The sequence below is a fragment of the Mesoplodon densirostris genome, chromosome 8, assembly GCF_025265405.1.
Source record: "Mesoplodon densirostris isolate mMesDen1 chromosome 8, mMesDen1 primary haplotype, whole genome shotgun sequence".
Lineage (NCBI taxonomy): Eukaryota > Metazoa > Chordata > Mammalia > Artiodactyla > Ziphiidae > Mesoplodon > Mesoplodon densirostris.
The window spans coordinates 46752132-46777379 of NC_082668.1; the positions used below are offsets into that span (position 1 = coordinate 46752132).

The window sequence follows — 25248 nt, forward strand, 5'->3', positions numbered from 1 at the left end:
ACTTGTTAGCAGAATATAGTTTCATCAATATAAGGTATATAATGTATTTTGAGAAATGCAAAAGGTCTAGAAAAGTACAAATAAAAATATAACACCTTAATCTCACCACCTGGAAATTAATTATTAATATTTAGTCGTATTTGTTTCCAATAATTTAAATAATAAGACATTACAGATATAGCTAACATCCTCTTTAACCGTATTAGTTCCATACACATGACATTCTCCCCAACCCCACCCTGGACAAGCACTGTGGTGAGTCCATTTTTAAATAGTTTACAGATATGGATTATAATCTTCACTATCATAATTCTCATGATACAAATTTTCATTAAATGACTTGCAAAATTTCTACTGAAAATTTGCCATCTGAATAGAAAGCCCACTATAATAAGCCTACAAGTTTGAGCACCAGTGAAAATACACAAATTGTGTGCTAATCTGGGTGGGAAGAATAGTCTGCTCTGCATTCCTGTCAAATTCCATGTAAACATGGTCCTATTTTAGCTCTCTATTCTCTTACATTTGTCTATTTCTGTTATAATACCAATATATTACTAAAGTTTTTAATATGTTTTCATCTTTTTTTCAGAAATGTAAGAGCATTCATGATCTTTTACTGCTCCATATTAATCTCAGAATCAATTTCTAAACTTTCATGAAAAACACAATAGGGATGTTGAGTAGAAGTGCACTGAACTTATAATTTGAATGAGATATAATATAGTGTTGTCCCATCGTGAACATAGCATATTTCCCTATTTTCTCAGAACTCATTTTAAGTATTTCAACAGTCCTTATAATTGATATAAATATATACCATGTACTGTGTGAATATACCAAGTATTTTTAATTATTTTGGAGACATTACATTTTGCTTTTTAACAGGCTACAGCTTGGTTACATGCTTGGACCCACATACTAGAAACAAAATTGAATTTACATATAAGTTCAATATATATCTACATTTTATATATAATTTTTGGTGATACTCTTACCTGAAAAAGACTGAAGCAGACTACTTAAATATGGAACTTTCATCTTCTTTTTTAAACTCAGTAGAAATGGAGTCAGAAAACATATTAATTTTAGGTATCCTATCCCTTTCCTGATTTCTTTTTTCTTCTCAAAGTGTTTTTGAATAATCTTTTTTTGAAGATATAACCTTTGCTGTAATCTCTGGTAGGTACAAATGTCAAGATAATCCTGATTATACCTTACAGCATTAGTAAGCCAATAGGCTGTTTCAAATATAAAAACATTTTCACACTGTTGAACTTGTGTGGTACTGAATGTCAACTTTAGTAGAATATTTTCAGCATATTTCATAAATACAGCTTTTTCTTCAGGGCTATTGGGATTATATGTTGGATCTTCATTCATGTCTTCATCATAGATGCCATCAAAGTCTGGATCCTTTGTAATATCTATCAAACCTTCACAGCAAAAAAGAAAGATTTTAGATTGTGAAAATTTCTTACTTGGTTTCCAGATAAACAGAGTAGATTGAAGACAGGGTTTCTCATCTTGAAATTCTACCGAAATGACAGCAAAGGGATAATGAAATGCCAGTAAAATTGTCAAAGAATAAAAGCAGATAGATACGTGGTAACTAAGCAGAGTAAAGAAAGATGGAAGCTCGCGGAATTAAAAAGAATTGATTTTCATTCTCTTTGGAGAAATACAACACCATGGAAACATAATAACATAAGTCCCATCTTTAATCAAAGAAAATATGGAAGAACAAGAAGAAATGTGATCTTCCTTTAAGCAGAGAATCAGCTTCTTACTTGGGCATAAAGTATATTTGCTTTTTCAGCTCCTATATTACATATTTCTTCTTTTTGATGATAACAGAAGCTAAACATATACAACAAATAACTTTCCTACCAACTAATCATGATGAAACAAGAACTGAAACTTGATTTTACTCTATATTATGAATGACAATTTTTATATTATTTTCTTCCCATTTATGATGAAATTAAATTGTTTCTTGTTGTCAAATTATCTTTTTTAAGATATTTACAACCTTAATCAAAGCTTGAGAAAATGGCTTAGAACCGTAAAATAAGACTTCACAGAAAATGTGGAGTGTGTAATATACGTGCCTTAAAGTGTAAATAATTCATCAATGTGCGTCCCCCCCTTTCTTTTTCCTTTTTTTCTTCCTCGAGTCTACATATTAAAAAAGCCAGAATACTCTTGGATTTTTAAGATGGCCACTATGATTCATCTCCCTTTTGCAAAAGAATTAGTATGATAAATTATTGAGATTAAAAAGAAATTAAGCGTTTCTGACAGTTAAAATAGATCTAAACACAAGCGAGAGCACTGTTGATTCCTCTAAAACTTTGTGGCTTGAGTGGATGGGAGCCAAAATGCAGCAAGTCAATTCTCACCCCAGAAGGGCAGAAAGGCTGAAAAACTAGAAGGGAATGGGGAGCTCCACAGACCATTCCCCTCCTCTGGCGCCAGGCTCATTGCCCCCTCCAAGCAGGATATAGCAGGAAACAGACCAATCAAAGAGAAGGGACCTACAAATATGGTATTTGGGGAAAGTCTCCCCAGTGAAACAGCAAGGTTTCCTCCTAATCACTCTACGGTGTGGTGTACTAGTCAGCAAGCGGGCTCCTGCCTCACCCCTCAACCAGGATGGAACAGCAAGGATCACCAGACTGGTGAGGAAGGCCTCTCAGGTGAAAGACGAGACTGGCAGGGGGAGGGAGGCGGAGTAGGGGCGGAGGAAGGATGGATGTTGAAGAGCAGTAAAGTGCCTAGAGAAAATAATCTACCGGCTCAGATGGGAGCAGGAGGGTGAAAGTGTGGAGAGGGACATCTCTAAGGAGAAAATGGAACTGCTGCACCACCTGATACTTCACTTCACTGAGAGGAGCTCGATATTTCTGTTCAAAAGTCTGGGGCTGAATTGACATGTACAATGGAAAACTAAGCGAATTTCTTAAAGAATGCACAATTGCTCATGTCACAAAAAACTAGAAGTTATTAATGAAAGGAAATGTGATCATAGCATGTTATGCAAATCAGCTGGGAAGATACATACAAAGTCATTATGAAGTAAAAAACGAGAGAGGACTTAACTAAAAATTGGATATAACTAAATTTGGAAGGCGGTGGGGGAGGGGAGAAATACAAGATTCCGTCGTTTTTTAACCTCTATGCTAATTTCTTTTAATAGTCTCTCCTGCCCTGGTTTTGCTCCTAACTCCAGATTCTTTCTCCATGTCTAATACATATCTTTACTTGAATGTCCTAGAAGCACTCCCGAACAAAATCCACCTTTCCTCTCCCTCAAATCTGCTTTTCTTTCATTCCCTATCACAGTTAAAAGCACTATTTATCTATCAGCTCCTCAAACTAAAAACCCGAGAGTTTCGTTCCTTTTCTCTTACACTCTGTTAACCATTTAATTTCTACATGGATTGAAATTTACTACGTGCCAAGCACTGTAGATGTGATGAGAATTTAAAGACAAAAAAGGCATACTTTTCTGTGCTCTCAAGCTCTCAAGCACAGAAAAATCTATTAAGGAAGACAGAGATGAAACCAATAATTTCAATACAAAATGGTACAATGTGTACAGAATAGAGGAGGCTGTGTCCGAATTAGGTCTCGAAAACTGAGTAGCAATAACCTGGGGAAGAATGCAGAAGAGTGGGGTGAGAGAGAAGGGCATTCCAGATAAAGGACAAGGAATGAGCAGAGGCATAAAAAAAAAAAAAATTTCAGTTTACCAGCTTTTGGTTTTAAAGAAGGGCATCAGATCAAGGGACCTGCCCTAATGAGTATCCCTTCTCAGCAAACTGGATAATATGACCAGATTTTTGGAGTGCTCGATTCTCCACTGCTGTTGCTACCGTTTTTTTAAAGGTGGTGTTTGCTGGTGGTTTTATACAGTGCAAAGGTATTAAAGAGGTGAAGTTTAACTTGGCCTCAGTGATTCACAGCAGTCTTCCCTCCCACAAAAATAGATGGCATCCCGCAGAGTTCCTCGGAAATTCACTGTAGCAGTGTTTAAGGCTATCACATGGTCAGTTACAAGGTTTGAACCCAGTCTCGAAGTCAAGAGAGGAGGTGCTGTTTCCCCAAACGTGAAAAGATGAAATAGCAAGTCTCGCCACTGTCTTGCCACAATACAGCGGCAACTACAAGGCCTAAGCTGAGAGCACAGGGTTAGAGCCACATTTCCATAAATCACACTCTATATCAGACACCTTTTGTTCCCTACCTCACTTCCTCCCCGACAGTATTTTTCACTCTAGCTGTCATTGCATGGACCAGCTCCACACAGATGTAACCTGACTGCACCATGTGGCCCTTACTTTTGCCCTGGGGTTTCTCTGCCACTGCTGTGGTGGACTCCTGATGGAACCCATTCCACCATTCTGACGGATGAACAAGTCTGCACGAGGGAGTTAACTCTCATGGAACCTTTGACTAATGAAGGAGAGAAGTCAGGGAAAATATGCTGTCCTCTTCCATCCCTCGGGCTGACAATCCTGAAGCGTATTGTGTGTGACTCCCCAGAGTCCCAGCAAAACCGGCCCTAATTATTCAGGTGATGAAAGCTCAACAGCATTGTCCTTGGATTGATGACTCCTCCTTTCCTATTCACTTTTCCTGTCCCTCACTCCTGTTCCTTGGAGTCATTTCACATAAACTACTCTGACTTAAGCCCTCATTTCAGGCCCTAATTTGGGGGGTAACCTAGGCTAATACACTTTGCACTTGTATGCTGGTGTCTGACCCTGTATATCCTTAAGCATGCAGCATAAAAGCCCCACCTTCTAGAAGTCCAGGTCCCTTTCCTGGAATCTGATGCTTGGCCCTGCAGGATTTCATAGCGATGCTCCAGATGTGGTGCATGATGGGGAACCTGTACCTATTCCTGTTGCTGCCTCTGGGAGTTTCCCCTGAAAACTCTGCCCCAGCACACCTCAAGTGTCTGCTGCCTGGTCATTTACAACTGTTTGCACTATACCTTTGTTACAGTGCCTGAAGCATATTGATGCCGCTGGTTCTTCAGCAGACTCCTGAAGTGTGGTGGAGGGAGAAAAAAATCTCTATCCCCATATGATGCTCTTCTTTGATTGTCCGGCAGCCAATATTACAAAGCGCTTTAGTGTAACATACACAGCACTTTTCCCAAGGCACATGGTGGTAGAGTGACTGGCTCTGAAAGGTTTCCAGCCTCATTCACATTCAGTGAAAAAGGGATTACAGAACGAGCAGCCAGAAGGCAGCTGCAGTATGTAAGGCTAGAGAAGAGTGCTCTGTATCAGGGTGTTGTAGTTGAGATAAAGCAAAGTGGATGATTTTGAGATATTTTAGTGGTAGAATCGTAACAGTCAAGACATGAATTCCCATCCAGAAAAGGAGAATTAAGTCGAAATGTCTGGGACTGATATTTAGTTACGTATCAATATGGCCACATTGTTAAAATACTGAAATCTTCCATATTGTGTGGTAAATTAAATTGCTATAACCCTGAGCTCTTTGAATGCCTCCCATCCCTGGGATAGCCTAGAAAGCTCCATGATCCTGCAAAGGGTACATATGACAAGCACGAGGTCTCTGAGATCCTGTTCCAGCATTATTGCTGATGTCTGTTCTGATGGGTCAGTGCTCATGCTGTGCTGGTGATTAATTATTTTGAATGTCACCCCTGAAAACGTAAGCCATGGAAGACAGATAACATTAGTCTCTGGGTGCTCCCCAACTCCACCTACAGCTTGATTCGAATGTCTCTGTCTCTCTGATCTTCTCAACCAGGAGCACCACTGTGAAGCGCCACTCATAGAGGGTGGCCTCAGACATGACAGACAGCTAGATTCAATAGACCAGATGTCGGGCCACAAAGTTGCTTGATATAACTGATTCTTATCATCAACTAAGTAGGAGCCCTTTGTCCGCAGATACAAAACAGGACACATGCTCCCTCCTGCCCTGGCCATCTCTCTTCTTACTATTGATCTTCTCACTGGATGATCCAAAGGCTCTTGTGGCTTTAACATATGAATGACTGAATCCTCAATGTGCACCTCTAACCCTGATTACTCTCCAGAATTTGACTTGTATAATGGAGTTCCCACCTAGGTATCTGGATCTAAAAAGGGCTCATTGTTTCTTTACTAGTCAATCTGTCAGCTCTGGCTTTTGCTTTGTTTGACACATGCCAGATTGGAATGATGGTTCATTAGTCCCACCTCCTTTCTGATGAGAGTCTCAAAGTAATCTTTGTAAAAAGGGAAGAAAGGCCAAGCCAATTTTTGTCAGAATTGTCAAAACTCTAACGTTGTTAAAACCCACCATCCAATCGTGCTGATCCTTAACCTCCCTGGAGCTCAGATCTTCACAAAGTTCCTGGCATCATCTCAGTCAAGAAGGGCAAACGGTGTAGCTTAGTTTATAGACACATCTTGGCCAATGCAAGTAGGCAGAAACATCATCTGGCTTGTGCCATATTCCCTACTGTCTTCCAGTGAGTAGTGAACTGAATATAGATTACTAGACAACTTCCAGGATAGAAGAGTCATCAACTACTCTATCATCTTTGACATCAAAATGACACCTTAATTTAGATACATTTTATTTATGTGAGCTCAACTAGCCTTGGAGGTCCTACACTACCAGAAACGATAGCACTTCTGGTTGAACGCTAACAAATGTTTTTAAGACTTTGACCATGCCATATTCTCTTCAACAATGTATCTGCATGTGCCAAAGTACCAGTACCCTTTAAGAGGAACTACCAGACCAGTCAAGGGGATGCAGAAATTAATGGAACTTACTAGACATTACTGGCATCATTTTGCATTACTTCACCCTAATCACCCCAAGGACCTGAACAACAAGAAGAGATTTTTCGGTTCCAGTTACAGCTATAATCTTTTAGAAGCCAGTGATCCTCCAATCGTAGGTACTCTGCACCTATCCAGTGACATCTGTTGATTCCACCAACATCACAGACTAATTCTCACCCAGAGGGGGAGAATTTCTGCCTATACTTAGTACTCTTGGAGTCTGCTCTCAACAGAAGTTGAATACGTTGCATAGAAGTGAGAGCTATTAGCTATCTAAACTGTCTTTGAGACACAGAGGTACCATCTCCAAGACATGGTACTGCTTGCTGGTACACACAAAAGCTACAGAGCCTGAAACACATCTGGAAACCCAACCCATAGCAGGTGAGTCAGGCTGCCTTAGTATCATCAAGCAAATCTTATTCCCAGGCATTTGAACTTCACAGAAGTCTAGCCACAGGTAACAGTAAATAGCAAATGAACACTTCCGTGGTTCAGGTCCTAACCAAGCTTCAGAAGGTGACATTGAAAAAAATTAATTATTAATTATTGAATATTCTTTGTAATTCAAGAAATCTCTTTCAAGAAACATGGCTCAATACATAAAACTGAGTCACAGATAAATTACTTTTAAATTAAAAAAAAGGCTTCTAATAAAAATAAAACAAATTAAATTCTCTTACCTGCTGAACTAAACTCTGCAAAAATATCTCTATTTGTTTGAGGGTTCCCATCTGGATCAATGTCCATGATGGTACGCCACAGTTCAGAGAATCTAGCTCGTTTTTCTTTGGGCATATATATTCCATGCCATAGTGCTTTCAACATGTAGTCAATATTGATCAGAATTTGCCCAATTCTGGTATCATAATAAGCTGGAGGTAACTTACAAGAAGAACTCTGATCATAATTAGCTTCTAAACTGATTGAAGGAATTTGATTTAAGCAATAAATTCCAACAGCCAATTCCCTTATGATTTGATGGACTTCTCTACAGTCTAAGAGGGCAGTAGGGTCTACAGGAGTCAGTAGGATTGCAGTGGAGAAGGCTACATTATTTATCTGACTCATAATTCCACACGGGATGTCTAGTTGAGAGTGGTCATCTTCTTTGGCAGACAACCAGCTAACTAGTGCAGTAGCCAGCAACTCTTGTACTTCACTCCGATCATATTTTTCAAAAAAAGCAGAAGCATTTCTCTGTACTGCTAAATTCTCCCGGTAAGTTTCTTCATCTTGAATTTGATCAAATCTAGGTGTTCCTTTTTTGGGCAATCTTAACATTTCTAATTAATTCTAGTGTGTCCTTTTTGAAGTTTCTGCAATGAATAAAAAGGAAAAGACAAGCAATAAAATTTACCATGGTAATGAAGCTGAATTTCTCAAGAAATAAATCTGTACCTTTCATCTTTATCACGTTAATTGATTCATGGTCAACCACTATATTTTTTCAATTAAAAATTCTTTTTCAATTAAAAATTAAAAAGAATTTTTTTCAATTAAAAAAAGATTTTCAAATGACATACACTATATTTGTTTCAGGTGTACAACATAATTTGATATATGTATATATTTTGAAACGATCACCATAATAAATGTAGTTAATATCCATCACCATACATCGTTACAGAATTTTTTTTCTTGTGATGAGAACTTTCAAGATTTTATTATCAACTATAGTTGCCATGCTATACATCACATCCCCAGGACTTACTTATTTGATAACTGAAGTTTGTACCTTTTGACCCCCTTCACCCATTTTGCCCACCTCACCCCCTGCCTCTGGCAACCACCAATCTGTTCTTTTATCTATGCTTGGGCTTTTCCCTTTTTTTGTGGTTTTCCATAACCACTATTTATTGAGCATCTACTATTTGCCCAGCTCTTTATACACAATATTTATTTCATTTAATTGGCCCCTCTGTATAGTGGTTCTCAAAATCTAGCCTGTGTTGAAATCACCTGTGGCTTGTTATGACAGATTGCTGGATCCTACCCTAGAGTTTCTGATCCAGTTGGTTGGAGTGGAGCCAGAGAAGTTCTGTTTCTCAAAAAGTTAGATGCTGCTCGGCGAGACAGGTGCTGGGAGCCCCACTTTATAGACGCAGAAACGAGACTAGGAAGGTTACAGGATAGGCCTGAGGTTTCACACCTTCAGAATCAGAACCATCCCAGGTCTGTCCATCCTCAAGTTCAAGACCTATGCCCACTGGACACGGGAAAAAGGAAGGGACAAGGAAAGGGAAGAAACCAACTCTGAGATTAGTTTGCTTGTCCAGGAGACGGGAGCTGTGTCCATGCCGGTCCTTGGAGTACTCCCGGGGCCAAGGACAGTGGTCGTTTTGAATGACCGGTCTCTCGTTGGGCCCGAAGCCAACGTCAGGAGTCCCACGTGGGCGAGGGCGAGGGCGAGGGTAGCCACTGCAGGGTGAACTGGGAGGGGCTCTCCTGAGCCGAGGGCCTGGGGAGGCCTGCTAGCCCCACGCGGCCTCCAGGCTCTACTGGGAACCCGGGCCTTTGCTGAAGTCCCGCAGCCTCTGCGCGGGCCGAAGCCGTTGGTACCCGGGGCCTGGGACGGCGGGGCCGCGCCGCGAGGGGGCGCTCCTGTGCTTCCAAGGGCGGGGCCTCCCGCCGGTGCCAGGGATGCTCTCCGCGGCTTAGATTCCTCCAAGGCAGATGCCCCACTCCACCCCCACCCCTCCCCTTTAGAACTCAGTCTGGACTGGGGCTCTGCGAACGGTGCATCTCTGTCATTTCCTACTTTCACTATTTGTCTACGAGAAAGCACAGAAACAGAGCGGCGGAGGCGAGGGCCCCAGGCTCTGAGGTAGTCCTGAGTTAGAATCCCACCTCCATCATCATTCTTTTACTCAACAAACATTTATGGAACGCTTGTTATAAGCCGCGCTGGGGGACGCTGGAAAAGGGCAGCTGTAAAACCCCAAGGAGCTTACAGTTACGCAGATAATCATACAGCTGCATTTAAACAGTACCATAATGTAAGATGTAATGACAGCACATGAAGGAAAGCTAACCTTCATGGGAAAGGCTGCCCTGAGGAAGTGATCTTTTAAGCTGAGCCTGATAGATGAGAAAGAGCTATCCAAGCAGAGAGCTGGAGAAGCAGCTTTCCAGGCATAGGGAACAACAGGTGATGAAGAACTGAGCTGAGGAGAAAGTTGAAATTTTTGAGAAACTGAACAAAACCGCATAGAGAAGTAGAGAGACGTGGGCACAAAAATAGGATGAGGAGGTAGGTGAGGGCCAGACTATGCAGGCTGCTGAGTTAAGGGTTTTGAACTTTATTCTAAGAGTTTACGCTACACTGCTGGCAGTAGAGGGCAGGTGCAGGCTTGAGTGGTGGTAGTGGTGGTGGATGGGTTTGAGAAATAATGAGATGGCCTACTGGGAACAGATCGAAGAGTGGCAGAGCTTAAAAAGAAGGTGGTCATCTAGGTGACACCTCAATTTCTGTCAGGAGCTATGGGGGATCAGGGCAAGATTAAGTGTTCAGTTGTACCTGTGAGAGAACCAAGTAGAGATGTCAGATGTGCCTTAGATATATAGGTCTTAGCTAAAATGGCAGCTTGGGTTAGATGTATACATTCCGGCAGGCTTAGGGTGAATGAAGCCAGGGGAGTGGCTGAAATCACCACGGGAGAGAATAGATAATTGATAACCCAGGATGGAGCCCTGAGAAATTTAATATGTAAAGGTCAGGTGGAGAGGGTGGAGGCAGGAAAGAATACAAAAAGTGAGCAGTCAGGAGAGCAGGAGGAAAGCCAAGACTGGTCACAGAAGCCAAGAGAAGAGAATGGCCAACTTCACTGGATGCTGCTCTAGGTCAAGGGAGATGAGAACTGAAACTTTTCCCTGAATTTAGCAACAGGGAGGGTTCTGGGCACTGTTTGAAGGCAGAATTTCTCCTATTCCAACCCTGTCGCTATCTTAGCTGCTGTGGAGGTGGTGAATATTAATAAATTTGTGATTGCTCTCCCAGATCAAGAGATGTCAAAAAGTCACTGCCTGCTTTAAGAGAGATGCATGTTTGCACTTATGAAGTATGAGCAACGTATGTAAATTCCTAAAATTTCTTTCCCACTATAAGTAAAAGAATCAAAGTATGTCCAGATCCAGAAAGGCTGTCAGCCCTAACTGGGGATAGATCCAAAATGTGACCCTGCGTTATGGTGGTCACAACTGAATATTGTAGGTGGATGATGTCAGGTTGGCGTGACGTTGAGTGACTAGGTGAAAAGGCGGAAAGGGTGAGTGTGGGTGGGAGGCAAGAGATGGTAAGTACAGGAAGATGTAGGACCAAGGATGTGCATTTTAAATTGGTATAGACTAAAACATTTTAAATGATTATACGAAGGATACTATAAAGAGGCTGAATGAAGATACTAGAGAGACGAATGTAAGGTTCCTGAAAGGCAGGAAGGGTTGGGATACAAAGAAGAGGTGGAGGCACAGCCTTTTTGATGGATGGATGCATATATTTCTCTTTCTAAAGGCAAGAAGGAAGAAAAGGATGAGTGCACACACAGGTAAGTTAGAACTTTTGGTGTTGGAAAGCTGAGCAGTTCTTAGCTGGATGACTTTGATTTCTCTGTGAAAAGCCGAGGTCATGAGCTGAGAATGGGTTAAAGAGAGGGAGGTTAGAGATCTGTGGGACAGGAGAATATTTAAAATAGTCTCCAGAAGTTCTCAGAGAGGGACAGTGAGCTGCCTAAAGAGATGTACCACATGTCTCTCAGGAGTGTGAACCTCAAACAAATTGTTTAGCTTCTCTAAACCTTAGTTCTCTTATCTGTTAAATAAAAACAGTAACAAATTGAGTTATTTCTGGATATAGCCACCATGAAGAGTCAATACAAGCTGCCTTCTTTTAGTGTTGCTGGTGGGAAATTACCATGTAAGAGTTCAAAACAATGTTAATACCACAGTTTAAAATATCCAGGTTGTTCTTTCAAGTATAATCTCTTTCTCTGGAGTATCAATTTGATTAAATTGGTTATATTACGCTACAAAGTAAAAATTCACATAATGAATTTTACAGCCACATTATACAATAATAAAGCAGCAGATACTTTTTAAAATCATCATTCAGTAAATGCTATTACACTGTGAAATATTACGTTTTAATCTCTTTTTCAATAGAAAGGTTTTCTAAGGGAATGACTTGGAGCCTTCCACATTTATCAGACGCCTTTTCATTATTCTTTTCCATTTTTGCAATTCTGGATCCAAATTGCATGGCTCGTTTTGGCAGAAGAGCAGAGGTTGTTAGACCAAGTTCCACTGCCGCAAGACGCAAAATTAGTTTTTCACCAATTCCACGGGATAAAGTCAAGTTTGCCTTTTCCCAAACCGGTAGGGAATTTAGAAAGGAGACAACATTTTCATCCAGGAAAGGAAATCTAAAATAAAAAGTATAACTACTATTAAAGAAAAAAATCAATCTGTTGTGATTATTTCTTTTGCATTTTCTTCAGTATGTTAGTATTTATAGTATAAATTTATTTTTGAGGGCACTATTTTTCTAGATTAAAAATATTCTAGGGCTTCCCTGGTGGCGCAGTGGTTGAGAGTCTGCCTGCTGATGCAGGGGACACGGGTTCGTGCCCCGGTCCGGGAAGATCCCACATGCCGCAGAGCGGCTGGGCCCGTGAGCCATGGCCGCTGAGCCTGCGCGTCCGGAGCCTGTGCTCCGCAACAGGAGAGGCCACAACAGTGAGGCCACACACCACAAAAAAAAGAAAAAAATTCTAGTTATTTATACAATTTTATGGCTAAAATTTAATCACATGAAAAACTATTTCACAACACTTGTCTAATTTTAATACATATGCTAAAATATAAAGAAATTTTCCCTCAACAGATAAACAAATTAAGCCTATGATGTCAAGAAATAATTTCAAATTGTTTCACAAGATATCTTGGGAGATGCCTTGAAAATAAGCATGGTCTTGAGTTAATTATTCAATCTGTGTCTGCTCTTTACTATCTAAAGATATTGAACTTTAGGGACACAAAACCAATAATAGAAGGGCTCTGCTCTCCTGAACTTGTGAAACATTTACTTGTGGCAAAACTTTATGGTATCAAAATTGTAATTACATTTAAACTGCTTAAATGGCGACATTTAATTGCTTAAATGCTTAAAATGGTGTAACAGGACAAAATATTAGATTAAAAAAAAACCTTTCTGCTCTTTTGGCTTTCCTAATTTTCTAGCAAATTCTGTTCTTTTTTTCATTTAAAATACTCTAATCTGACCCCCTTCCTTCCCAATTCCTCAAAATGCAATACAATTACACTAGTGTTTCTATTTCATTACATTTCATTCTAACTTAAGTAGAGAGATCAGAAAGGGTAAAGGCATCTGTTATACAAAATATTTTATAAAAATGAATTGTGGGGCTTCCCTGGTGGTGCAGTGGTTGAGAGTCCGCCTGCCGATGCAGGGGACGCGGGTTCGTGCCCCGGTACAGGAAGATCCCACATGCCGCGGAGCGGCTAGGCCCGTGAGCCGTGGCCGCTAAGCCTGCGTGTCCGGAGCCTGTGCTCCACAATGGGAGAGGCCACAACAGTGAGAGGCCCGTGTACCGCAAAAAAAAAAAAAAAAAAAAATGAATTGTGAAAGCAAATTTAAATAAGAGAAGCTAATAGATTACAATTATTATGCCAAAATCCATAATAAATCGGTTTAAATCTAGCCACTATAATGGTATTTATTAAATTACAATTCTGATTTGCTGTTTTAAACATCCTTCACATCCATTTTTACCCAAGGATGTCATGGGGGGGGTCTTTTAAAATTTTTTTTTATTTTTTGGCTGCACCATGCGGCATATAGGATCTTAGTTCCCCAACCAGAGATCGAACCCACGCCTCCTGCAGTGGAAGCACGGAGTCTGAAACCACTGGACCGCCAGGGAAGTCCTGGGGGTCTTTAGAATTAACTGCTTTTACTGAATAAAATAAATTCCCTTTTCTCTGACCTAGCTGAAATAATGGACTGAATTTCTCTTTCTCTCTCTCATACACATATACCCTTCAAAAGGAAAACATTTTACACACTCTGTAGTGTGGCATTACTTATTTCTTTATAATGAAATTTTGAAAATTATGATAATTTTACATGTCAGAACTGGCAACACAGGAATGACAAGGTAGAGACAAGAAACAATGAAGTCTCAGGGTTCGTGTATTATGATGCTCCAATTCCCACGAAGCTTATTTGGACTCCTTGTTCTTGCATGCTCGTACCCTTGTAATAAAACCATCACTTAATAAATTGACCTACTTGAACAAATTTCTGCTTTTTATAATTAAATGAAACATCTTCTTTTATCCTTAATGCTTCAAAAAGTTGTACTCAAGCACTTGTTTACTATCATCAGAAATATGTTGTAGGTAAACACAAACGCCTAAGATTAAAAAAGAATATACACATGAAAGTGGCTTGATCTCTGAAACTTTTAGGTAATCTGCAACATATGACTAAACTGTGTTCAAAAAACATATGACAGAGGGGAATCCAGTACCGGAACCACCATTTAAATCAGTATGGATCTATAAAGGCACACCTTGTTTTATTGTGCTTCATAGATACTGCGTTATTTTTTTTTTTTTACAAACAAAGTTTGTGGCAACCCTGCGATGAGCAAAGTCTATCGGTGGTGCCATTTTTCCAACAGCATTTGCTCACTTCACGTTTCTGTGTTACATTTTGGAAATGCTCACAATATTTCAAAATTTTCATTATTATATTTGTTATGGTGATATGTGATCAGTGATCTCTGATGTTACCTTGTGATTGCTTTTTGTTTTGTATTTTTAAATTAAGGTATATACATTTTGTTTTTAGACATAACATTGCTGCATACTTAACAGACTACAGTACAGTGTGAACATAGCTTTTGTATGTGCTGGGAAACCAAAAAATTCACGTGACTTGCTTTTTTGCAGTGATCTGGAACTGAATCTGCAATATCTCCAGGTATGCCTGTACATACAGAAATGTCTGTAGAGACGAAGTCAGGCTCTGTAACATTGGAGGAGAAAGCTTGGGAGTAGGACTAAGCCCTTACTGGGAGGAAAGCAAACATCTGAAACAAAACAATGCCCCTTAAACACCTTCTCTCAGTATTTCACTACCTCAAGTTTTACAGTCTTTCACTGTAGTCTTAAAAGCAATCATGTCATTGTATCATATCTGAAAATTACTGAAAAGCCATTTCTTGGAGAATGAGTTCTGGAAAAACTGTTCCTCTGGCTCTTCTCCAGCTTTGCTTCTGACCGACTGTGTTTGTAATATAAAGCCAAGATATTGCTGCTACTGTTATTCATTTGAACAAGTCTCCAAAGAAAAAGGAACCTAAAAATCTCCTTTTACAGTCTACTGTCTTTACAAGATTACCCAAAAACCCTCAGATAGATAATAGGAATTACCTTGCTTCTTTTCCATGATCACCAATAACTCTGTCATCACGACCAAGATTTCTAGAAGAAATTCGACCCAGTTCCATCGCGATTTCCTTATTCAGTCCTTCCAGCCCGTGTGTCTGGAAGCGGACACGATGACGAGAATAACCTGCGAGCTGCTCATCTGCACCAATTCCAGTAAGAACTACCTATAAAGATTTAAAGAAATCCAGATAAAAAATGTTATCTACTATACAGTACGGAAACTAACTAAGATAAAAGTCAAGCTTAAGAAATGATAACCCCAAAGATAACATTTTCAGAGAAAAGCCGTAAGGCAAAGTCATAAAATAGCAAAATAGGCCCAATTTTTACAAAGTCATATACTTTGTGTTGTAGTTTAAATGCACCTGAAATACGCTATATTCTTGCAACTTAAATGCTGAAAGCTTTAAGGGTCAAAGTTAGGTCTCAGAAATCCTGAGTAGAAATACCGTGTCATACCTTTGCACTACTCTGGTATGGTTTTGCTTCATCTTGGGTCACTAACCAACCAGCTCCTCCAGAAGCAAACCAGACTGCACAGCCAATGCTGTCATCCAACACTGTATCCAAGGGCTGAATTAAGTGGGATATTCGAGTTCGTCTTAATCTTTGCAGTTCTTCCAGAGAAACATTAATTTCAACAAAATTCCAAATCCGGGAAGGGTTGGCAGCTTGCAGTTCCTTTAGCCCTGCTCTTCCTGTGATTCGATCTGGTACGTTGAATTGTTCACCAGGATTAGTGGCAGCAGCAGCAGTGACATTTTTAGAGGATTCTTCAGAGCGTTTTTCACAATTATTTTTCTCTTTTCTCCCTTTTTTGTTAAAACCAGCTGGTATGGTCTTTTCTTTAGTCATGAAAGCCACATTAAGAAGATCAATTGGTTCATCTAAAGGAATATGATGGTCAGCAAGCGCTGCGATAACCATGGAATCAATTCCCCCAGAAAATAGGATTGCAACATTTGCTTTCCTGTTACTAGTATTCAAAACTTCACTTTGTGTCAGGTTTTCATCCCTAGGTAAACACAAGACACGTCTCTTGACTGCGATACTCAGGACATCAATGAACTGCTGGACTACTTCCTTCATGTGTCCATCAGTAAGAAAGACCTGAAGGGTCTCTCTTGACGGTGGGACGCTGGAAATGCTACTGCAATGGATCTCAAATGCGGCTTCTGGCAAAATCATATTTAAAGGGACAACAGGTTCTTTCAGATACAGTTTGGCTTCATTTGCTGCCACTGATACAAATGCTGGCAAATCTGCTGAAATTTGAGTTAGGCTATTAACACATTCTTTGATAACATCCTCCCTAGAGTTGTATTTCCAAGGATACAATTTTAAAACAACAGCTTTGGAAATGGAAGCAGACTTGAGATCAATTCTGAAAATTCCAGATGCTGGAACTTCTTGCCACTGATTGGCCACTCCAGATGTTTGGGCGCCAATCGAAGAGAGGCAGAAACTCTTGCCCAAACTACTAAAATGCCAAAGCAAGCTACGACGACCAAAAAAATCCCTACCAAACCACAAAGAATGACTAGATGCTTGATAATATATAAAAGACCAAGGACCTTGGACTTCTGAGAAGAGTGACAAAATATCAGATTCATTCTTACAAGAGGAAAGATAATTAAACATTATTTGGGTATCATTCTCTTCAGCTTCAACCTTTATTCCACTAAAGACTTCTCCATTCCACAGGAATACATTGCCTCTTTCATCTTCAACAGGCTGGGCAGTCAACACACCTCTTAAGTGAAGGACATGACCAGAAAATAAACACTGGTAGTTAACATTAGACTTTAACAACTGTTTACTACTGTTGGGTCCCCGCCGTTTAAGATTACACAGTAAATCCTCTTTCAAATCTTTGTTGAAATGCTCAACAGAAAAACTTACTGCACAACAAATGCCACACATTGCTATGTAAAATCAAGTTGACTATTTCCTGATTTTGGTCTTCTCTGAGTTTTCTATTTCTTGGTATTCTTTCCTCAGCTCATCCAATGTATCTGTGGGGGAAGGGAGAAGACATACTAAGTGAAATAAAAATTCTTGAACCTTTACCTAGTAATTCAAAGGGCAAAACAGGTTATTTTCCAAGATCAAAACATATGAGTATATGTACTACGTTAGTTTGAATAATAATTTACAACAGGCTTCTAATGAAGAGTGTTTAGTATTTAGGGAACTTGTTTCTGTTTGTTAAATGCTTATTTTGACCCAGGCATGGGGCTATGCACATTAAATATACATATCATTTTATTTAAATCCCGTAAGACTTTGGAGGCTCAAAGTGATTCACTCAAAATCACAAAGGTAGAAAGTGGTAGAACAATATTTCATACCTAGATCTCTCTAAAACTCTAAAGCTTATGTTAATTATTATCGCTTCCTAACACATCTTATATTTTTTAAATTTGATTTTATTTTTACTGTTGACTCATCCTTGGAAGGCTAACTTGAAAAAAACCAAACTATTGCATTAATTTTATTAACAGGTATACCACCATCCCATCTTTAGATATATGTTTAAACATTCTGATGTAGACAGTATAATTTAGGCACCATCATGAATTTCTACAGAAAGCCCACAAAAGAATTTCTGTGTGTTTCTATATAATGTACCAAAAAAACTTACTTTTGCTTTCAGAAAGCATTTCTGTTCGGTCTGCAAGAAAGAATATGTCGCTGTTCTGCTGCTGCCTATATACTTTCTGCAAAACATAATTTAGGCTAATATCATGATTTATTCTAAAAAGTAGATGTCAAAACTCTGAACCCTATTATTGCTTATTCTTGAACTTCAGTAACATGTTCAGAACAATACCTTAGCAAATACAGATAAACAAACAGAACTCACCCATTATCCAACTATCTAGAAATTGCTACCATTAACACTGAGGTAAAACTCTTTTTTCTCTGCATTTACTATAATACCATTTTTCTTTAGTAACATTTCAGTTTATTTGGTCATTTACGTGTTTCCAACTTTTCACCATTATAAGTCAACGTTGAGATGAATGTCTTTGTACCTAAATTTTTTTGCACTCTCATGATACTTTCCTAGGTATCAATTCCTATAAATAGAACAGCTGGATCAAAATGTTACATAGCTTTAAGACTTTGATACATTATGCCAATTTGCCCTCTAGAAAGTTTGTATCAATTGTACCGTACCTGTATCAGAAATGTCTAACATGTCAGTTACCACGTAATCTCTACAATGCTTTAAAGGGCTCAAATCATTTAACTTTAAAATATATGTTTTGGCAGTATAATGACCCATGAAACAGTAGCTTGCTTGTTTGTGAATATGTTAATGGAAATGGAGTTAAATAACCATGTTAAAGATTTGGAAGCTTTGAGTAAAAAACCTGGGGTGGGGGGGGAGAAAGGGGAAGCATTTATTTATTTTTTTTAAACAATTATTCACATTCACTTGAATAGTTTCTACTCTTCTCAATAGATTTAAAGTTCATTTATTTCAAAAGAAAACACCAATTCAAGTATAAAATAAATACCATTAGTGACTATGGCTGCAAGATAACATAGTACAATTAATATCATTTGGTTCAAAGGTAATGTCAATTGCGTATGATGGGGAAAAGATTATCAACAGCTATGGTTAATATGTAGATATCTATATATGATATATATTAAAAAAATCACAGACACTTCATTTTTGCAATTTAACTAAAAAGATGCTGAAACCTTGTAAATTTTAATATAATATAAATCTTATATGTAGTTCTTATAACTTTTGTATATAGTTAATAAGATATAATCAAACCCTCCCACATACTGTTTGAAATAACTCTAATAACTCACCCTGTTCTTCTTCAGGTTAGAAAGTTCATCCACAACAATTTTTTGTTCTTTAATCTATTAAAATAAGAAAACATTCTTAAATCAGAGGTTATCAAAGTATGCTCAATGAGGGCCCTTTAAAATTAAAGACATGGGATAAGTATTGATTGTCCAAATGGGCAGTCTGTGAATATATAGATTCTTTTCAACAGCAGCTGTGTGGAAGTGCAGGTGGGGGAAAGCTGAGGGAAGAAACAGTGATTAGACTTACAAAGTGTTAGATGGCTCACTGAGCCCAGACAGGGTGTTGGTAACCCGCATTCATATTCAGGCAAGAGCCATAGTTACTAAGATTTACATCTTTTATTTAAAATAGAGAACGTACCAAAAAAAAAAAAAAAAAAAAAAAGACAGTATGCACCAAAACCCAAAAGTAATACCAATTTTTCAATGATTTCTTTTAAATGATATTTTAGCTTAAAAAAAAAAAAAAACAAATGGAATGAAGAGTGGGTTACTCAACCCCCCGCCCCCATTCCCATGCTTTTCATGATTTATGTACTAAATGGTACAGCCAGACATTCAGAGGGAACAAGTAGCAGTAAGTGCCCTACCTGGGGTAGTACAACCCATCACTTTCCATCTTTGCTTTACATCTCAAAGGTTAGCACAGGGCTGGCACTGTTGAACTAGGTCTCACTTTTTATTAGTAGAAGAGGGCTCAACTAAGTGGAAACTAAGTTTCTTTTAAACTCTTTTCAGTAATGGTAGCTTTATTGTGAACATGATTGATTACATAGTATCACTAGAGCCTCTAAAAGCATATTTTATAATTTTGGCCTACCTCGGAAGCCTCAAGGATCCGTCATACATCAGTGTAAGTGGCACGCTATGGTAGTAATCAGACTGGGCCGTGTGTGGTTTGAAAGTTCATTCCTCACAGATGTGTATGTACCCTTCTGCTCTCCAGCTGACAGTCACTGTAGTAACTGACTAGAGATTGAGTTGAATTCCAGGATTGAATTTGTACAACCTCCTGGAGGCTTATGTTTGAACAGCACTTTCCCATTCATTTTAGGAATGGCAGGTATACTTTAGTACTTCAGACAAGGAAACTGTGATGGAGGGATTAGAGACTTGCCCAAGATGCCACTGTCAGTGTGGGACAGAACCAAAGTATTATTTAGGACATCTATTACCTCAAAGGCTATAGCCATCCTCATCTCAAATTTATTTTTAAAGTTTTTTTTTTTCCTGCTTATGGCAGTTAAGATTTATATTATACTGGCTCCCTTTTTGGGGGGAGGGGCAGAAGAGTGATAATCAGATACCCATTTTAGGAACGTAGCTCTGGCTAAAGTGAAGGACATACTGGAAGAAGGCAACAATGGCTGAGGAGAGGCCAGTTAGGAAACCTTTGCAGGATTCCCTACGGTGGATGAAAGTGGCTGGTTTAGGATGGTTAAGAGTGTACATGGTGATAAAGGCACATATTTCAGATGGGCCTCAAAAATAAAACTGACAGGGCTTCCTGATGTACATAAAGGTTGGCTCCCACGTTACTGGCCTGGACAACTGGATGGCCGGTGCTGACATTTTCTGAGACAGAGAATACAGGCAGCAGATCTAAGGTGAGCAGTATTTCTAAAAGTATTAGAACAGTACACAGAAAAAACCCAAACCAGGCTCCTCCTCATTAGGGAGGAGGCCCATGCCCTTGCTCTCTGGGTGTGCGTCTCTGCCCTGCTTCTATCTTAACTAAACAAACTTTCTCTGTGTGCTCTCCCACTTGTTGTGCTATGTCTCTAATAATAAACTTTGTACCTGTTTTTACAGTTTTGCCTCCGTGAGAAATGCATTTTTCACTGGGGGCAAGAGCCAGGGACTGTGGTGGCTGGGATCCCTGGTTTTCATCCAGGCTCCCCAGGTTCAAGTCCTGGGCAGGGAATTAAGATCTTGCTTCACGCCATCACTCACTGCTGCAGCTCCGAGATCAGATGGTGCTGAAACCCGGGAGCTGAAGATACAAAGAAGCTCTTCTCCTCAAGTTATTTATGGTTTACAACAATTTGGTAATTTACACCTGTGGGTAAAATTAAAACATTTATCTTCCTCTCTACCTGCTCCCTCCTGAGACTGGAAACTCTTAGGTTCCCAGTAGCTTTATCAGCTCCTCTACGCTGGGAACAATTAAATCATACTAAGGATAATCAGTCTAATTACACCAAAAAATTGGGGCAAGTGCCTTATGAACAATGCCAATATATAATTTCCCTGAAAGATAAGGATTGGTACAGAACAGACTAAGTCAGATAACCTGGGTATATACTGGGCAACACCTAATGGAAGTTCTTGACTTAAATTCTTACTTATGACCTTACTAGTACTGCTAGCTCTATTGTTTTCTATATTGCCTGTTTTACAAAATTGTTGCTTATTACATCATCAAATGTGTGACTGAGCCTCTGATAAAATGATGATACATAGTTCCATATGAGATCAATGATTTTAATAGTGTAACTCTAAATATGGGAAGACAACAAGAGGGAATATTTACCTGGACCCTAAGGAATTAGTAAGACAGGTGGTCCAGAGGTTTCTGGCTACTGTTAACAGGGCCTAGTCCAGTAACACCACATTGAGTGGCCTGTCAACAAAATCTTTGCCAGACCCGGGAATGCGCATTCCTAGCACTGTGGGACGAAATGGTCATGAAATGCCCCCCAAACCATGGTTAAACTTATGACCATGAAGGGGCCCTGCCGACTGGTAACTGACCCTTGCCATCTACCTCTACCAAGGACTAAATCATGGCCACTGCAGCTGCTGACCTTCAACACCCCGGGAAAGGAGTTCAGGGTGGAGATCAGAAATGAGGCACTCTGGGGGACTTCCCTGGTGGCGCAGTGGTTAAGAATCCGCCTGCCAGTGCAGGGGACACGGGTTCAACCCCTGGTCCGGGAAGATCTCACATGCCGTATAACAACTAAGCCCATGCTCCACAACTACTAAGCCTGCACTCTAGAGCCCACGAGCCACAACTACTGAGCCTGCGTGCTGCAACTACTGAAGCCCGGGAGCCTAGAGCCCATGCTCCGCAACAAGAGAAGCCACTGCAGTGAGAAGCCTGCGCACCACAACGAAGAGTAACCCCTGCTCGCTGCAACTAGAGAAAGCCCACGCGCAGCAACGAAGACCCAACACAGCCAAAAATAAATAAATAAATAAATATTTTTTAAAAAAGAAAAAGAAATGAGGCACTCTGTGCTCTGGGAAAAACTGGTAGGACAGCCCTTCAGATTGTCAGATATTTTCAGAAAAAGATTTTATGAGCCCAAGTTCTTACATCTTCTCATACCTAGGAAAACACTAACATCATTAATGGTAACATCTGCTTTGGCTATTAAGGAGAAAATTTTCAGACCAATAGCACCTGTTATCTATGTGTTAATACCACATTAAAAGTTAAAACCTACTTAAATGAAACTAGACAACTGTCTATCTGGCTACAAGTCACCCCAAAGCGTCAGGTCCAGACTGGGTTTCAGGCTTTATCTCCTGAAAAGAAATGAGATCTATTTTGTCTGTTAACGTCCAGGTTGTCACTCCTCCAACTACTAACTAGGTCTGTCACACCTACATCAACAACACCGGGTTAGTAGAAAAAGACATCAAAAAGTTATATGACCGTGCTCAATGGCTTCATTCCTTTGGACAGGGTAACCCAAGCGCTGACACTATCTGGACTACAGTTAAAGTAATGCTATCAAATGTAACCTGGTTCTTACTCCTGCTTGGGCCCCTGGTTACAATAATTCTTTTACTGATCTTTGGCCCCTGCCTTTTATTAATCTACTTGTCTAGTTTGTTCTTTCTAAGGACACAACGGTTTCCCAGACAAGATGACGGTGATGCAGATTCCAGCCACTCCTTGGAATAACAAAAGAAGTCACCCTGGGCCCCTTAATGAGACAGGATGAGAGCTCTGTGACCCCAACTAGGTAGGGTCTACGAGCGCCATGCCAGCATGAAGAAGCTGCAGAAGACAGACCTTTGCCCTTCACCCTCCCGATAAAGATGTATTGGGGTTCACATCTCTCAGGGGGAATTTGAGGCAGGAGATAGATGGGCTCCAGGCTAGACATATACAACTGGCCTCCTGTTCACACTTCCTGGAGTGAGAAGAAGATGGGCTCCAGACCGGACATTCATTACCAGCTCCCTGTTTACATTTCCTGAAGCAAGAGACAAACGGGCTCCAGGACTACATATTTATGACCGGACTCTTGTCTATCTGCACCTCGATATAAAAACCAGCAACAGAAATAAGAATAAATAACCGGACATTGGACATTTTTATGGCAGGGACAGAGTGGGACTAAACCCTGTGAAAAGATCAAGAGGTCATACATTTCCCATCCTTGGGGCAAGGGAAACATTGCACATGCGCAGAAAGGCTCCTTGGGGGTCAAAAAGGAGGGGGCACCACCCCATAATATGTGATGGCCGTCCCATAGGCCTCTGGGCTGTAATCCATCTTGGAAAAAAGTTGTGCACGCATGTTGGGGAGGATCCTAGGGCAGGTCAGGTGTGGAAAAAGAAACCAGATAATGGGCCAAAGGTAAACAAAGACCTGGAAGAACTGCCCTGTATAAACGACTTCACCACCTCTTTACTGCGCTCCTCCTCATTACGGGGGGACATCCACACCCTTGCTCTCCGGGTGTGCATCTCTGCCCTGCCTCTACGTTAACTAAACCGTTTCTCCGTGTGCTCTCCCACTTGTTGTTGTGCTACGTCTCTAATAATAAACTTTGTACCTGTTTTTTTTTTTAAAGAAAAAAAGCAATTATGAATCTCAAAGACATTATGTTGAGTAAGAGACGCATACGCTGTGATTTCATCTACATGATGTTCTGGAAAGGATAAAACTCGTGACGCAGAGCAAATCAGGGGTTGCCCGAGGTTCTGGGTTGGGGAGAGCACAGCTATAAAGGGAGTCTTTTGGCGTCATGGAACTGTTCTGTATCCCAATTGTGGTGGTGGTCACACAAATTTACACGTGTTAAATTTAGAGAAAAGAAAAAAGGGTCAAATTTTACTGTACGATAATTTTTAAAATAAAACTTTAAAAAATTCATAATTTGAAAAACAAAACAACTAAACCCCCGCCCTACTGCCAACTGGGTCTAATATTGGGGCAAGTTTCAAGGTCTCCCTTTAACTGTAGCTGTCAAAACAGCGGGACAAAGCCGAGACCGGGCCACGCGGCCGCCGTGGATCTTCTCCGGCGGGGGGAGAGCGGCGCCCCGTCCCGAATCTGGGGCCTTGTCACCTTGTCCCACACACACCTTGCTGCTGAGATCTTCCTTGTGCTGGGTCGAGTTGTCGGTAGGGACCAGCCCGGAGCCGTCCTCGGGTCGCGCACCTCGGCTGGGCATCTCCACGGAGCGTCAAATATGCAGGATGCGCAGCCCGGAGAGCGTTCTAGCGGCTTCCAGTCCACAGCCCCAGAATATCTAAGCTCCCAGCGGCTCCATCCCCCGCCTTTCCCTTTTCCGTGAGTCCTACCAATGGCGTCTGCGCGCTCACTCTTACGCCTGCGCGCTCACTCTTACGCCTGCGCGCTCACTCTCTTACGCCTGCGCGCTCACTCTCTTACGCCTGCGCAGTTCGGATCGGGCCTGGGAGCAGTTGTACGCGTGCGCATAAATGATTAGTGAGCACGTGAGCAGAGCCTTGTTGTGAAATCTGAGAGGCTCCCGAACGGTCCCCTAGTGGATGGGGTGTTGAAACGCTCTTCACCACGTGGCATCCGGTAGACTGTGAGTTATATGCGCCCCCCAGTGGTAAATATAAAGAATAGAAGCGCTGTAGAAATACCGCTTAATATTTATTATCTAGGCAAGAATATGAAGCCAGGCACAAATTTAAGAGATACGTTGTTGGCAACGGAACTGTGCAGACTAGGTAAAGTTTTTGTTGACTTGTTATTAGGGTTAAAAGATAAATACAGGATTCCCAGTTAAAAATGAATTGCAGGGGCTTCCCTGGTGGCGCAGTGGTTGAGAGTACGCCTGCCGATGTAGGGGACACAGGTTCGTGCCCCCGTCCGGGAGGATCCCACATGCCATGG

At 40.5% G+C, this 25248-nt stretch overlaps 3 protein-coding genes across 3 annotated transcripts in view; all 3 read right to left on the reverse strand.

The window, feature by feature from the left end:
- ANKAR (ankyrin and armadillo repeat containing) overlaps nucleotides 1-8134 on the reverse strand; it is a 65646-nt gene extending 57512 nt beyond the window's left edge. Inside the window, 2 exon segments of the mRNA XM_060105726.1 lie at nucleotides 999-1436; nucleotides 7508-8134. Of these exon segments, the coding sequence (XP_059961709.1) occupies nucleotides 999-1436; nucleotides 7508-8108 (1039 nt within the window). The 5' untranslated portion in view covers nucleotides 8109-8134.
- An 869-nt stretch (nucleotides 8135-9003) lies between these two features.
- ASNSD1 (asparagine synthetase domain containing 1) lies at nucleotides 9004-17222 on the reverse strand. The gene is made up of 3 exons (XM_060105727.1): nucleotides 15759-17222; nucleotides 15282-15463; nucleotides 9004-12244 (listed from the first exon to the last, which is right to left on the reverse strand). Exons 1-3 carry the CDS (start codon nucleotides 17220-17222, stop codon nucleotides 11959-11961), a joined length of 1932 nt encoding a protein of 643 aa, XP_059961710.1. The 3' UTR covers nucleotides 9004-11958.
- Nucleotides 17223-17225: 3 nt separating this feature from the next.
- ASDURF (ASNSD1 upstream open reading frame) lies at nucleotides 17226-24721 on the reverse strand. The gene is made up of 4 exons (XM_060105731.1): nucleotides 24464-24721; nucleotides 19134-19187; nucleotides 17944-18019; nucleotides 17226-17314 (listed from the first exon to the last, which is right to left on the reverse strand). The coding sequence occupies exons 1-4, from the start codon at nucleotides 24551-24553 to the stop codon at nucleotides 17244-17246; spliced, it is 291 nt and encodes a 96-aa protein (XP_059961714.1). The 5' UTR covers nucleotides 24554-24721; the 3' UTR covers nucleotides 17226-17243.
- Between the last annotated feature and the right edge of the window lie 527 nt (nucleotides 24722-25248).

Coding starts and splice junctions, on each gene's coding strand:
- ASDURF (XM_060105731.1), bottom strand. CDS start 24,553: ATGCCCAGCCGAGGTGCGCGACCCGAGGACGGCTCCGGGCTGGTCCCT. Junction 18,020..19,133: donor CTAACCTGAAGAAGAACAGG/GTGAGTTATTAG, acceptor TATGTTTTGCAG/AAAGTATATAGGCAGCAGCA. Junction 17,315..17,943: donor AATGCTTTCTGAAAGCAAAA/GTAAGTTTTTTT, acceptor CTTCCCCCACAG/ATACATTGGATGAGCTGAGG.
- ASNSD1 (XM_060105727.1), bottom strand. CDS start 17,222: ATGTGTGGCATTTGTTGTGCAGTAAGTTTTTCTGTTGAGCATTTCAAC. Junction 15,464..15,758: donor CATACCAGAGTAGTGCAAAG/GTATGACACGGT, acceptor AAATCTTTATAG/GTAGTTCTTACTGGAATTGG. Junction 12,245..15,281: donor GATCATGGAAAAGAAGCAAG/GTAATTCCTATT, acceptor TTTTTATTTTAG/ATTTCCTTTCCTGGATGAAA.